This window comes from Mauremys mutica, chromosome 5 (genome assembly GCF_020497125.1).
Source record: "Mauremys mutica isolate MM-2020 ecotype Southern chromosome 5, ASM2049712v1, whole genome shotgun sequence".
NCBI classification, from domain to species: domain Eukaryota; kingdom Metazoa; phylum Chordata; order Testudines; family Geoemydidae; genus Mauremys; species Mauremys mutica.
The window spans coordinates 101,559,436-101,575,432 of record NC_059076.1 but is presented as its reverse complement, the minus strand read 5'-3'; the positions used below and the strand labels follow the sequence as shown (position 1 = coordinate 101,575,432).

Genomic DNA, 15,997 nt, shown 5'->3' with positions numbered 1-15,997 from the left:
GTGACAAAGGTTAATGTAAGTCTTACTCAGTAGTATTTTACATAAACGTGAATGAAAACTGAGAGAAGAAAGGCTGTGTGGGTGGGGAGAATTCCCTCCTTTTCTTACAACCTCCTCCCCCCACACACATCAGAAAAAAATAATTAAGTCCCTAGACAGAAGACCTGAGTCAACACAAGTTAGTAACTCCAGAAGATGAACCTGTTTTAATGAAAATTTGGGATTGACAGATAAGAGTCAACTTTGCCAACACCTGGATATGATGCTAACGCCAAGGCTTTGTCTACACTATGATCTTTCAGACCCACAGGGTTCATCTACACTGCAGCTGGGAGCGAGCCTTCCAGCCCAGGTAGATGGGGCTGATTTTTTATATGCCACCCCAAGAATTCACCAGCATAACTGTCTTCAAATTCAACAGAACTAAATTTGAGTCAGGCCCAACTGCCCACTAAGGCTTGAGAGCACAGATGGTGGGTATCATCCCCAAACAGCCAGGCATGACCCCGACCACACTCTGCCCCCAGACTCCTCCTCCTGCTTCTACTCAGCACAGCTCCAGGATAGGGACCCACGAGCCGCCGTCCCAGAGCTCCGGGGGAGGCTGGGAGCACTAGCCTAGGACAGGGGCTGGCAGCTGCTGTGGGAATGGCTCTGGGCTCCATTGGGGGGGCACGTGACACAGAAGGGGGGGACTGAGAAGCTTGAGCGGCTGAACCACAACATCCATATTGTTGTTTTTTGTGTGCTAACTTGAGCCTCACTAGTGAGAGTTGATTTACCTGGGCTGGGAGGTTTGCTCCCCTGGTCTACACTGTAGCTAGGTCAGCAACCTGCAGCACGCGAGCTGATTTACTGTGGCAGGCTGCTGCTGGCCTGGGGTCCCAGCCACTGGCCCCGCTCAGCCCACCACCGGCCTGGATGGACAGAACCCCAAATCAGCAGCGGGCTGAGTCACTCAGACCATTGCCGGCCTGGGGTCCCAGCAGTCTGTCCGCTTAGCTCGCTGGCAGTCTGGGATTCCATCCGCCGGCCCCTGTAAATGTAAAATGTATTACTGGCATGTGAAACCTTAAATTACCGCGAATAGATGAAGACTTGGCACACCACTTCTGCAAGGCTGCCAATCCCTGGTGTAAACATACCTTTAGTTGCAGCTCCTCCAGCAGAAGCCATAGTGCCGATAAAGCTAGGCTGTTTTTACCACTATATCCCCCAACCCAGCTGCACCATTTGGAAATGACAGATCTGCAAAATCACAGTGTAAAAAGCCTTGGAGCGATGCTTAATATCATACCCTGGTGTTTGCTTAGGTTAACCCTTCCCCAGTAAACTCAAATTTTCAAATTAAACAAGCCAATCCTTTGGATTGACTAACTCCACTTGATAAGACTATTCAAAAAGATAGTTAATTTTAAAAAGTCACACTATAAACAAGTATCTTTACCTATAATTCTGGACACAACCTTAAAAATTAATGAATTTTTTAAACCCAAATTTACATGTCACTTATGCTCCAAATACTTTCTGCATTTCTTACCTTGGACAATAAAAAGCAATAAAGTCAGTTTCCACTTTTAGTTTATTAGTACTGCAATGTTTGGGTTGAAATCCATGCAGAGGAATGTTCATTTAAAAACAACCTGTTTTCACTGAAATGTCTTTGTAATGTGAATTACCTACAGGGTTCTCATGAATTATAAAAATTCAATTGCTAAAGTTTAAATTTTGAACCAAATTTAAGTTGACAGCATCCCTTCAAATAGATGCAATCTTCTGTTTCAGGGACCACTTGATCTCCCCCAAGCAGCAACAAGAAGCCTTTGAAGAGAAGTCATCTGCCTTGAATGTATGTAACTGACTTAATTTTGGACCTAAGTTTAAAACAGACATGCCAAATTTATATAAGAAATGCAAAAAATGAGCCATGAAACCAATATTTTAGAGGTCTGTTTTAGCAAAAATTATGCAACTTGTACCATGAGATGAACTTGAAAAGCCAAGAACTTTCTTGCTACAGCTTTGAAACACTGCAGGGACCTCACTACCCCCAGCTGTGCCTCTAGTTATGGGATATTACACAAGAAAAGGGGGGGGGCTATTCCAACTATAAAAAAAAGTAATACTGCCTAGAGAAAGGACAACTGCTGGGAACGGGGGAGGAAATACCCAGACCGAGCTCTGCTTCTCCTCACCCACCTCCAGGACTACATAATACAACTCAACTCCTCAAGAAGTGCCTGTGGCCCCAGCCTGGCGCTCTCACCTCGGGCAGAGATTAGGGGACTCCGGAGGCAGCGCCTCCCAGTAACAAGCGGCTGCACTGGGCTACTACCCGGAAGGACCCGGGTCGCCCCCAGAGCTCCGGCTGCCTCTGCTCCCCCCAGGGTGTGCCCAGGGAGGCAGGTAGTGGCGAGTGAGCCGGCCCCGAGGCAGTCAGAGCGCAGCCGGAGGGAGGAAGCGAGGCAGAGGCGGAGGGGAGGGCGCTGCGATGGGGGTAGCCGGGGAAGTAACGAGCAGGGCCCGGGAGACCTGGGCTGGGACGGGGACTGAGCGAGGCTCTGGGGCGGCCCGCGGGGGATGCTGAACGCTGCCCGCTCAGGGGGAGGGCGGCGGGGACAAGCGGAACGGGCCCCGGGGCCCCCCCCACACCCCCCGGGGCGCTCGGCGGGACTCAGGGTGCAGCACGGGGGGGGCGGGGGCCGCAGCTGGGGGAGGCGAAGGCAGGCGCGGTGAGGGGCCCCGCGGCGGGCGGGAAGCGGGTGCTCGGGGGGCAGCCCGGCGGGCGGCGGCTCCAGTCCCGGCCCTACGTTCATTCCCCAACGAAGCTGCGCGCGGCGCAAGGAAACAACGGAGTCACCCACCGAGGTCGGAGCGGTTCCCCTGGGCGGCCGCCGCGTCCCGCGTCGGGGGAGCCGGCGAGACCCCGGCCGCCACCGCCGATCCCCACGGAGCCATCCCTGATCCCAGCTGCTGCAGCGCCCGCCGCTCAGCCTCCGCCTCGCCTAGGGGCCGCGCCGCTCCCGCACCGCACTGAGCATGCCCGGGACCCGCTCCGCCCCGCCCCTCGGGGCTCCTGGGGCTGCTCGGGGGGAGGGAGGGGGGTCGGCTCCAGGGGTTTTGCTGCCCCACGCAGACCAAAAAAAAAAAAAAAAAGCCGTGATCGGGATCTGCGGCCATTCAGCGGGAGGGGGAGCGAGGGGCCCTCTGCTGAATTACCACTGAATACCTGGGGGTGCTGCCCCTCTCTGGAGTGGCCACACCAAGCACTTGCTGGCCAAGCTGGTTCCTAGAGCCAGCCCTGCCTAGAAGGGGCAAAGCCTGGGGCTGGGGTAAATGATGCGGGGGGAGGAGGGTGCAGAGCGCTGGGCTGGGTGACGGGTTTATACCGGATGATCCAGCCTCACACCTACATAATCTTGCTCAGAAAGCAAAAGTAGCTGCTGGCTGGGGAGTTGATGTAGTGACTGTCCCATGGCTCCCAGCCAGTGCCATCACTGCAAAGAGGCAAGTGAAATAAAATATAAACAGCTGTATTCATCTGCTCCTGCCAAATGCAGATTGGGGACACAAAAGGGTGGGGGAAGCTGGCCAGCCTAAAGCATCAGAGGGCAGGTAAAGACAAACGTTTCCCCCTGCTCCTTGTGTGTGTCCCATATTTACACGTAGTAAGGAGTAAATTTGCAAAGATTACCCAAACATTTTGCTATAATTACCCACCACATTTAGAGCCTGAGCCTTCAAGAGGATCAACAGAGAGCTCTTGGAAGTATTGGGCTCTACATGGCTTGATTGGTCTAAATAGAATATTCCTTATCCAGAGCTGTAGCCACATGTACCTGTGGAATCCCTAAAGTTTGGCCTTTTGAATAAAATTTGAAATATGATTGAAAGAAATTTAATTTGCTTTTAATTAATAAAAGGACTTTTTTTAAGATGGCACACTGTTTTTTAAGAAAGTTGTGTTTGGCTGTAGGCATGATGAATTTTGCCCACAAAGGAATATGTTTCAGAATTTGTGTTAGCCTTTCACCCCTCTTTACACCAGTTCATTTTTTGTTATAATTATAGTAAATAGTGGAAGTACTGGAATGAGAGCTTTATTAAAAAAAACACACAAACATTTGGCCAAATCCTGTTTGCTTGCTTGCAGTTTATGCCAGTGCTGAATGATTCAATGCAGGCTGATACGGGGTACCTAAAAGACCTGGCATTGATCCACTTGAACTACACAGGGACAAAGTTGGGGTGGAGGGGAGGTTGTGTTACAAAGGCAATAACATGCTGGAGGGAGACACAAAATTATGTGTAAGCATGCTGAAATAGGCAGTTATTAAATAACCTGCACATAGTGAGAGAAAGTTTCTCCCTGCCCACTGTTAATTATAATCTGGCATATGCTTTGAAGCATATATATCTTTTACCATTCAGTTGAGTTTTTATGTTATTGATGTATTTTAAAAACTTATAACTGTTGTCACTCCTGCTTTTTCCATTAGTTTGAGATGGTGGAGCATCACAAATGGCAAGGAGCAGGGACAAAGAGCTGAGTGTTAGTCTGTTATGGCTTTCCTGTTTACCAGCTCTTCACAGAAAATTGTTGATATCAGCTGGCTGAACTTCCTTCTTTGAGGTGATTGTCAAAAATAGGATTTAGAAGTATGTAGACAGTGTGGTTTTGTGGAATGGAGAGGCAAGAGAAAATGTTTTTTATCTGTGCTTTGACTCACTTTGACTGTATCTTGCACGTCATTTATGGGCAGTTTTTAGAAATGCTTAGAATTTGCAGCTCCTGTGCACTTCAGTGGAAGTTGTGGGTGTTTAGCTCTTCTGAAAAACTGACTATTCAACTTCTCTGTACCTTCGTTGCCTCCATCTGGAAAATGCAGATACACCTACCTATGACTCTTGGGATTCAATCTAGACCAATGAGGGGCTGTGTCATCCATGCCCTGCAGCTGGGTTGCCTCACAATGCCTTGATGCTGTAGCTCCAACATGGACCACTCACAAGCAGCCTTCCAGGACGTAAGCCACACTCTGGCCTCCACCAACCTTAGTTCCACATGCAGAGTGACTTCAACACATCCCCCATACTGGAATTCCACACACACTTTGCGATACTGGATTAATTCTGAGTAAACAACAAAAATTACAAAGTGATAGGTTTTAAATTAGTATAAGTATTAAGGTATTAAAATCAGAAACGGTTACAAGAAAAATAAAGATAAAATGCTTCCTAAAACTTTACAAATTAAGATTAGTTTAAGGTAAAATTCTTACCACACGCTTTCAACTGCATTACTGAACAATCATCAAGTCAGGATCCCTCCCAAAGTCAAAAAGCTGGATTCCTTTGTCTTCTTAGGAGGAAAACAGATGGACAGGGAGAGAGAACTTGTGGTGTTTTTGCCCCTCGCTTTTATAGTTCAGTCACCCTTTGAAATGCATTTTCCTGAGAGAGACCCCTAGGTAAAGTTATTTTCAGCTCAGAGCAAGGAGTCTTGTGGCAGGGGGAGGGGAGGAGGGTTCATGCTGTTGATTGCCAAAATCAGATTTGTTTGTTCCTGTCCCCTTTCTTTGCAAAAAATAGGTGATGGCCCATCAGTTTTTATGACACCTGGTTGAGGCATCAACTTGCCCTTTATCTTTGAGAAACAGGTGTACCCACTCTCCAGACTTGTCTGGCAAATACACTTCAGTCTTGATTTCAGCTTATGTTCAGAACTCTACATATACTATTACTACATATATTTTACCATGATATTATTGACCAGCAAGTTATTAGTTTTCAAATTATACCTTACGAGGCATATTTTGTACAAAGATAGTGTATAGGGTGGAAAACATGGGTGTATGCTGTCACACTACCATGATTACTTCTCCGAACTGGTGTGTGACTGTCAATAAATGTTTGTGAATTCATTGGAGGGAAAGTGTATGTAAGTGAGTGTTAATAATATTTTATTTAGGGCTGTTCCTTTGTCTTCTCTAACACAACTGTAGAATCCATTGAAAGTGTTAGGCATGCAGCTGTCATATTCATATCTGAAGACAAGAACAAATACTGAACCCTCCTGCCCAGGCCTTTAACAGGATATGTTCAAAAGTCTAATTCTAGACACGTGAACAGTGCTGCTCCTTGGTGGCTAATGTGATGGTGCTGGAAGTTGTGAAAATACTACTATTCTTCTACTAAGTAGGAGGAATTTGAAGGGTGTTTTTTTAGTTTTACCTGGACCCTTCATCAAGTAAAGAAATTAAACCCAACCCCTACTATGAGCTTTTTTTTTTTTTTTTTTTTAATGTCACCTCTCACCTGGAGCCAACATACAGGATCAAGGCACCTGCCTTGTGGCAGTCCCCTCCTGAAAGCAGGGTTAATTTGTTGCTCATTTCTCCTTCAGACAATTAGGGGGCCCTTGGAAGCAGACTACCCATAATGCATTGCAGTCTAGTTAATTCCCTATCTCCATCCCAGACTCCAGCCCTAAGGCCTCTCCTGGGACTACAGCTTTTTGCACTGGCTGGGAAGGTCCCCTGTACACAGCTAGTTCAGGGTGCCATTTCCATCTCCTTTGAGGTTGCTTTAGGGGGCCAGACCAGTGTAAGTGGGCCTTGGCATAAAAGAGAATTGAGTGTGAGTAACTATGAGTCAGTGCTGCTGCTGAAGGTAAATCCCCATGGCAACATAGAATAGAAGAGCACTCCCACCACCATCCCCACAGAGGGTTGGGGTTCTGTGGGTTTGAGGCATGAGGAGGAGAGCATCAAGCAACAGATTGGTTACTCTCCTCTGCCTCATACCCTGTACACGGACGGGCAGGTTTTCTGCACAGAAATCTGTCTGAGTTAATAAGTCAACAATAGAATAGCTTCTGCAGGGGGTATGGTGCCAGGGAATCTGAATTGTTAGAGAGACCATGGAGCCATCCAGAATTCTATGCAAACTGGCTTCAGGTTCATGGAACACAGGGTCTTGGGACTGTGGCTTACCAGGATCCCTGGGGTTCGTAGGGAATTGGATCCCATTGAATTCCAAACCCTTCCTTTTTGGAAGAAATGTTTTTGGAGTTTTCCTAACTTTCCCCCTGAGTTTCTCCAAAGCAAAGAGCATCTACTCCTCTGCCCGTTGTATAGCTGTACTCCTTTAAGACCTAAAACTCTGATCCTACCAGAGTATGACTACATGTAGTGCATTGGAAACCAAGCAAGGTATGTGAGAACATTTACATAGTAGGATTTAACCTTATACTTAACCCATACACTACAAAGCATTTAATGAGAATGTGAAGCAGTGGGTAAATAAAGCAACTCTCCCCCTTCAAGATACCAGTTGAACAGCTACATCTGCACTAGTTATAGGTGACAAATGGGCTTATATATTCATTACAGAGTTCATTGAACTAATTTACAATATATAAATATGGTGAATGATCTACAGAGAAAAAACTAATTGTATATTAAGTAGAACAAATATTTGAATATTATATAGGTCATAGAGTATAAGATTCTGTGACATGTGATTCATACCTGCGGCATGTGGATATTTACTATAGAAAATCTGTAAGTTAAGTAGTTGATGACATGATGGCTTGGGTATATTTTCCAAAACTAGCCTCTTTATAATCTCTAATTTCATAGCAGTTTGGGAGAGTATGTTTTACAAAAATTGAGTAACAGTTGATAAATGTCAAATTGCCCATAATGAAGAACATAAGAATGGCCATACTGGGTCAGACAAAAGGCCTATCTAGCCCAGTATCCTGTCTTCCTCCAACAGTGGCCAATGCCAGGTGCTTCAGAGGAATGTGATTCATTAATCCATCCCCTGTCACCCATTCCCAGCTTCTGGCAAACAGGCTAGGGACACCATCCCTGCCCATCCTGGCTAATAGCTATCGATGGACCTATCCTCCATTAATTTATCTAGTTCTTTTTTTAACGCTGTTATAGTCTTGGCCTTCACAACATCCTCTGGTAAAGAGTTCCACAGGTTGACTGCGTTGCAAGAACTACTTCCTTTTGTCTGTTTTAAACCTGCTGCCTATTAATTTCATTTGGTGTCCCCTAGTTCTTGTGTTATGAAATTAAAATGCACCATGTGGATCAGAATTGCATTTGAGGTTTCAATGTCTTCATTGTGGTTTATTTTGTAGTATTTCCATCAAAGAGTCTCATTTACCAATATTTTTAATATAAAACTCTGGCCACTGTTATTTATAATACATCACTAAAGTTAATACATTTATATAGTAATTGTCATCTCAAAGATCTTTACAAATTTAAACAGATGTGTCAACTTTATGTAAGGATCACATGACCAAACATTGTAATGTAGCCTCCTTAGAGGTGAGATACAGGAGTGCAGCAACATTTCACAATAGCATAGAAAGGAAGTAAAGAGAAATACTGTCACATATCAAACCTGTAAGGGTAATTGAGATAGGCAGAATGTAGTTTCCTACATTACCTTTGCAAAATATACCATGGGAACCTTAGTGACTAAAAGTATTCATGACCATAATTTGGCATCTCATGAAGGTAACATTTATAAATTAAGACTTATATACACACGCATTCTGTGTCGGTTCCCATTCACACACACAAACTATCCAGAATGGGTGTCCCCAAACATCTTCTGCAATTTGGGATGAAGGGAATCTTCAGCTGTCCCTTCTCTGACAATCATCACTCTGTCCCACTCATCCACTGTGCCTAGGATTCATATCTATCTCATTTTGCATATTTTTTGCAACTGAATCCCAATTTAGATAGTTTTAAGAAGTCAAACTCATACATAGGCATAGTTTACAGATTTTTTGCACCTCTGCTTCTGAAATTGGCCTTACATATTTACATGATATAAAACCAAGTCAGAGTCTTATATGAAAGCAGTCATTTTAAATTCATAATGCTGCCAAACACATTACTCTTTTAAAAAATGTTATGCATCAACTTAATAATTTGTTGAATTTCCCTTTACTCATTTTTGAATACACACAATACAATAGTTTGTTTAAAAAACAACAATGTGATTGTTATAAAACTACTTGCATTTATTTCCATATTACCTTCCTTGAACAATTTGTCCATCTAGTTCAGTTAATGATTTCAGCCGTTTCCACAGAAATATGCTCCGCCAGCATTGACCCATCAGACCTCTTCCTTCTTCCTCCTCTCAGCTGATAATCAGCCAATCTGCTTTCTTTTTCAGGTTTTTGGTCATGAAGAAAGGACCATTGTTATGACATTTTAAAAGAATCATGTAGAACAGTAATAAATGCTTATGTTTGAAAATATAACATGCTGGAAAACCATGATTCTGGGAATCACAGCAGAGAGCCAACTTTTTAACAGTTGAACAGTTCAAAACAATATGTCACAAATAGCAGCCAATATTTTTTATATATATATAAAAATCTACTGTGCTGCAGTTGACTACATTTAGGGTCTTTATCAGCTGTCCATCATTGTAGTATCCAAGCACTAGCAGCTGCTCCTACTCTTATCTCAGAGACCTATGACATTCTTTATAAACACACACATTAACAAGTTTCTCAGTCATGAACAGAAAAATGAAATGTTAACTTTGTACTTAAGGAACATTTACTTTCTTTTCCATTCTTGTCTGGTTCTAGTGACAAGAGTACAATTTGACATATCATTTAGGCTTTCATTGTCATTATCTGAAAAGGAAGCTGTTTCTACACCACATACATCTATAGTTGAAGAATGTCATTTCAAACTTCAACACATCTTTTATGACAGCTTGTTAAAGGCCCAGTGCTATATTTCCAACAGTTGATCCTAAATATACTGAGATTTTAATGTTATTCTTTTAATCTTCGGCATTTCAATAATTTGTTGTCAGCAACACACTATCACCTTTTTCAACTAAGCCACTATAAACAAAATTATGATGTAAGCTTGGGACCATTTGTTATCCTTATGATCTAACAAAAAGCTAAGGCAATAGAGCTTTATCCAAAACATAGACAAGTAAATGATTAACTTACCTTTCCTCTTTTATGAATGTAATGACACAAAGCAGGAGGTAAGTTTGCTTCAAGTTTAACAGCAGGTATATGATGTTTGCAGTTTTGACTCATGCACAGAAGGAATGCAGTTTTATTATGAGCAGAAACCCATATTTCTGTAACAAATACCATATAGCATAGGCATTGTAAGATTTTTGGCTTGATTTATAAACAGTCATAATATAATTTGGGGATTTTTAGCTTAATAGTCTAGTAGGAGTTTGGATCCAATTAGGAACTGAAGATCATTCTATAGGTCATTGGAAAAGCAGTTTCCCATAGATATGCAATAAAAAACAGTAGTTGAATCGCTGACATTTGACTTATGTACTATATCAGCCAGACTTATAGATCTGGAGTGGAAAACTGTGTTAACTTATCCAATGACATATATCTCCTCTAGATTTGCAATAAAATCTTGGCTTTTCAGATCACCTTGATGTCATGATAATGTAGGCATTAATATACACATTCTTCAAATGGATAGCTTCATTTATATAAAAAAGATTGCCAAAATGGTCTTTGACCTTGCCGATTCTTTCAGTTCTTCGTGTTTTATGCAAGAGGGGAAATTAGAAGGGTAAGCATTTTCTCATCTACATGCACTTTAAGGAGGTAGAAAGTTATGAATCTTTTCACAATTAACATTACTGCTTGGTTCTGCATTTTTCTTTAAATTATCACTGCTACAGTCGGTCTCTTCAGCGCCTCTTGCTCTCTACTCAAAAAATGTTAATTAACTTTTGCAATGAGAATTTTACTTCAGTTTAATTTTGCTTCTCTCTCACACAAGGTGCTGGTACACTGTACTGATATGTACCACTTCACTCCAAACCCTGGACTTGGCTGTTGTAGGGGATGATACAAGGAGATCATAGAGGATCAGGAGTGGCTCCAGGCACCAGCACACCAAGTGCATGCCTGGGGTGGCAAGCCACGGGGGGGCTGCCTCCTGGTCGCCGCGAGGGCGGCAGGCAGGTTGCCTACGGCGGCATGCCTGAGGAGGGTCCGCTGGTCCCGCGGCTTCGGCGGACCTCCCACAGGCGTGCCGCCGAATCCACGGGACTGGGGACCTCTCACAGGCAAGCCGCCGAAGGCAGCCTGCCTGCTATGCTTGGGGCGGCAAAATACATAGAGCCGCCCCTGTAGAGGATGATACAAGTACACTCCTATTTCTAGATTAATGTATTACTACATTTACAACATGAATAAACCAATTTAATTTAATTTAATTTTCTTATTTTTTGTGGAGTGTAGAGGGGGTTCATCAGGGCTCGTCCCTCTCCGGGGCGCAGGGAACCACACCACCTCCATTAGTCACTGCACTGACTCCTGGGGAATCATTTGGGCCACAGGAGTCCTGGCTCAAGCCATCCAGCAGGGGCTGAGCAAACACAGGTAACAGTTAGCAGTTAACAAGCCCAGCCCCTGTGTCAGGGTGGGGCAGCAAGGAGTTCAAGGCTCAGGCCCTCAGGCCAGGGCTGAGCAAACATAGGTAAATAACACACCCAGGCTTCAGGTTCCAAGCAGCCTGGGAGAGGGAGAGACTGCCACCCACACGTTGGGGGAACGCAGGCTCTCCCAGCCTGGGGCCCTAGCAGCGGCCAAAGGCCCGTTGCTGTGTCAGTGGGGATCCCAGCCACAACACACTGACATGGGTTCTGGCTGTTTTGCAGCCAGACTTGGGTCAGCTTCCCCCAGGCTACTTCCCAAGTCTCCCTCTGGAGGTACCTGGGTCAAGCTGGTGTCCTCAGGGGGGCTGATCACCATTGGATCCTTGGGGTAGCTGGCAAAGGGTAGGCTCAGTCAGGGCCAGCTCCAGGCACCAGCCCAGCAAGCAGCTGCTTGGGGCGACCAACAGTGAGGGGCGGCACGTCTGGGTCTTCAGCGGCAATTCGGCAGCGGGTCCCTCAATCCCTCTGAGAGCGAAGGACCAGCCGCCAAATTGCCGCTGAAGACTGAAGCGGCGGCAGTAGAACTCCCGCAGATCGCGATTGCGGCTTTTTTTTTTTCCCTTTCTCTTTTTGCTGCTTGGGGTGTCAAAAACCCTGGAGCCGGCCCTGGACTCAGTGACTCTCCCACACACTGGTCCGCGTCGAGTATTGGCCGGTCAGGCCAGTCTCCAGGTCCACCACTGGTTGCTGGAGCCTCCCCACCGGGAGCTGGGCTGGAGACATCTGGCTTCTCAAGTGAGCTCTGGGATTGGGCTCTTATACTTCCCGTCTGGCCTCTGACAACTGTTGGGGGCAGGCTTGGTGTGCTCTGGCTCCACCCACTCTGGTGTCTGGCGGAGCTCGTCCCCCTCCAGAGCACTGGGGAACCACACCACCTTTATGAGTTGTATTTTATTCTATAAAAATTATACTAAGCCCATCACTGTGATATCTGACTGGATTTTAGAGGTTTGGGGTTTTAAAAACAAAACAGGGGACTTGCATCAGCAAGATAAACTTTCCAAATTCATTTGTTTCAACCACTGGACATAACCAAGAGTGGAAACTGTCACTGCACCAGCCAAGGAGAAGAGAGAGTTCTCCATAACAACTACACCAATCTAGTGATATTTTCCCTCCGATTTTAGAGGAGATAGAGGAGTTGTAGTCCCTCTGTTCTCCCTTACTTTAACCCCATATCATGTCCACACAACCACAGGGTAGCCCCAAGAGACTGCTATAATTTAGGCAGCCCTCAGAGCTGTCTAAGTTATACCAGGTCCTCTCCAGCTCCCAGAGCAGCTCAGGAATGGGGAGGGTGAGTGCTATGGTGGCTTAAAGCCACCTTTGATCCCCCTCCTTCTGGGCTCTTAGATGTGCAGCACAGAATCTCACCCACTGTCACACTTGGGATTAGAACTCATTATTTCCTGTCTTCCAGTCCTGCATTCACACCCACTAGGCAGCAAAGATTGCTCCAGCAGCTGGTCTGGCTGGCATTAAGTGCTGTGAATTCTGGTAGTTAGCAGCTTTCTATGGAGTTACCGGTCATGAAAATTATAGATAACCAGCCAATGTCATAAGCCTTTGATAAAACAATCACAGGTCTCACTCGCTCAGTAGAAACTTACTAGAGCTTCACAGCTAAGTTGTTTGAAGATTCCAGCCACACTGGGCACCCTGCAGCCTAGCGCTGAGCAGGACTTTCCCTGCAACTGCAACTCTGGGGTGAGACAGACTGGGGCCAGGAACTAGAACTGAGACTGCTCGCGTCAAAAGGGCTAATAACTTTTTATATATAAATATAAATGAGAGATCATCCATGGTTTTTCCCTCAAACCAATCCATCCTTATAACTGGAGAGCTGGAGTGAAGTTTCCCTCCTGAAGGCTTTAATGTTACTCCAGGGTCAACCAAATGGAGCTGCTCAAAAGCAGAGACTGGTAAAGGAATATCATACTTTCATTTGAATTAGTCTCAACAGTTTACACTAAGTAGTCTGAACTACTGTTGGACAGAGCGTATCTGTCACTGCAACCTCTCCCTGCCCCCACTTATGACCCACTGTAGCACAGTATAGCCATGGCTCTGCTTCTGTTTCCCTTCTAGTTCTCCCAATAGTCCTCTGATGAGCCTATCTTCTCTTAGGGAACCTCTGTCATGTAGACATCTCAAGTTTAAAAAAAATAAATAAGTAAAACAAAAGTGTCTTTCACCCTTATTAGGCTATCCATTTACCCCACTTTTTCACAGAGGAGCTGACCCTCTGGACTTTCTCCATGGAAGTTCAGCTCTGTCCAAGCCACTGACGCTTAAGGCTTCTTCCTTTGAGTCCTTTCCCCAGTCTGGTTCCTGCTGTCAAACCATCTGCCAGGGAGTTGACCTTTTCCTAGGAACTTCCTACTTCCCTCCCCCCCTATCCATTCAGGACCAGCCACAGAAGACAATAGCCCTCCTACACCTCCCCTTCCCCAACAGGGCTCTCCCAGCTCTTTATGGAAATCATCCAGCTCCTCCCCAGCTGGGTCCAATAATTAATCTGGCCACCTGATCACCAGAAAATCAGGATCAGCTTGAGGGTAGCCGATGTCACTGGAGAACTGGCAGTGGACACCCCCAGAACTTACAACATATTGTAGTAACAGCCATATAGTAAAATCTCATAACTCATACACAATAATGATATACATATTTTGACAGAACAAATTGGTTTCAAAAGATCATGACCTTTCTTATGATATCTTACATGGCATGTTTTGTATGAAATATATCATAATTATATGATGGGGTGAATATAGGGGTTCCAGAGTGCTGCTTTGAGGTACAGAATGCCACACAGCGTGTTATTCCTGTGCTCCACAGATTCCACCAATTTCTAGCTCATTTTTGAATAAATATCAGGGGTTATTTTTAGGTCCTGGCTATTCTAGAGACAGCCTCTCCCCCAGTGCTTTAACTTAGCAATTGTGATAAACTAGGACATGGAATTGGCACGTTTGATTTGTTCACCTGGGGCTTGGGTCAACTGGTTCTCCATGGAGGAACTTGGTCTCTGACTTTGGTTTCCCTCTTTGATTTGACGATCCAAATTAGTTGATGTTCAGGGCATGTTGTAACATCTATCTGCCTGTGTCAAGACTGATTCCCCACTTTGCCACTTCGAATGCAGAAGGTGGGGCCCTCAAGGGTTTTAAAAATTAATACTGGCCACTTCAGGCTTGTATTAAATCCCCAAGGTTACAGCTTTTCTCGACCTTGGCTTGGTAAATGCTTCCACCACAGAAATGCAAAAACACCTTTAAAAAACCCAGGAAGATGCACTTGGGAATTCCTTCCTGTGGAGTACCCTCAAACCCTTTCACCCCCCCTACAGAGAAGGGCTGAGAAAGAAAAAGGAAATTAGCTGTTGCCACCAGCTAATTAAACAACACATGCACAAACCTCTTAGGACACCAAAAATTCAATCCTGTTCTTAAAAAAGGTAAATGTTATTAAAAACAAAAAGAAAGAAAATACATCTAGAACTTAGGCTTTTGCTAGATTTAAAAAAAAACACTTACAAAAATTAAACATCAAGAATAACCTTGAGGTCCAGCTTAAAGGTTACAAGCAAAACAAAAGCATTTGAGGTTAGCACAGAGGAGATCCACAAGCCAAAATAAAAAAATAAACCTGATTACATTTATCTAAACATGCCCTATCTAAATGATTTCTTTTAGGTATGGAAGATAATTTTTCATACCTGGTTCAAACCTTACACAGCATTCCTGCTTATAACATTACTGCTCTGTGTCCCTGCAGCCCAGAGAGAACAACAGACAAAGGGAAAGTTTCTTTCCCAATTTTAAAAAGTTCTACCTTCCTATTGGCTCTTTTGGTCAGGTGCCCACTTCCTTTTCTTTACCTGGGGGACTTTTAACCCTTTACAGGTAAAGCAAGCAGAGAACAGCCACCAAGAGGGACTTTATAACTAACTGTCTGGTTGGGTGTCCACAAAAGGGAGCTTTTCCCCCCCTTGTTTATCCCAGCTTGTTCAGACTTTTTATTCTGGGGTGGATTGAAGGAGTTCTTTTGTGGCTGGTGAGTTCCTAGTTGAATTACAATAACTAAGGGTTCAGCTGAGTTCAACTAACTGTTTAAGTATGGTTATATAGCTATTGATTGTACAAGAACATAAAGGTCATGGTAAGCACATATTTATAAAAATTGTATAAACAACAAAACTAAATAAATCAGTCACTGGATACTCTAAAATGGGGAACAACTGAACAACAAAGTAGACATATTGAATGAGTAATGTTTTTTTTCCCCAAAATTTCTGCAAGGCAGCCCATTGAGAAAATCCATCATGTATACCATTGATGAATTCTTATCAATTATAATAATTACAGCTGGTTGGAGGGTGACAAGTTCATTTTGCAACAACTTTTGAGGTTTCAGGTTTTGTTTTCATTTTCAAACCAGAATGTAAACAAAGCCTTTCAAACATTTTCACAAAACAGAATTATGTTGCAACATTTGTTTA

The 15,997-nt window shown here is 44.3% G+C and overlaps 1 protein-coding gene and 1 long non-coding RNA gene across 3 annotated transcripts in view; both read right to left on the bottom strand.

Annotated features, from left to right (window-relative positions):
• The window catches only part of RELL1 (RELT like 1), a 46,133-nt gene extending 43,146 nt beyond the window's left edge, over positions 1-2,987 (bottom strand). The window contains exon 1 of one of the 2 annotated variants that reach the window (XM_045019388.1): positions 2,865-2,987. In XM_045019388.1, the coding sequence (XP_044875323.1) occupies positions 2,865-2,958 (94 nt within the window). In that variant the 5' untranslated portion in view covers positions 2,959-2,987. Of the gene's footprint in view, positions 1-2,266; positions 2,368-2,864 lie in introns of those variants that run through there. The other variant, XM_045019391.1, reaches the window with a different exon arrangement.
• Positions 2,988-4,151: 1,164 nt separating this feature from the next.
• On the bottom strand, positions 4,152-15,271 carry LOC123372060. Its single transcript, XR_006580075.1, has 4 exons — positions 15,215-15,271; positions 10,019-10,155; positions 9,074-9,207; positions 4,152-5,133 (listed from the first exon to the last, which is right to left on the bottom strand). It is a non-coding gene; the product is annotated as an uncharacterized LOC123372060 (long non-coding RNA).
• Positions 15,272-15,997: the final 726 nt, after the last annotated feature.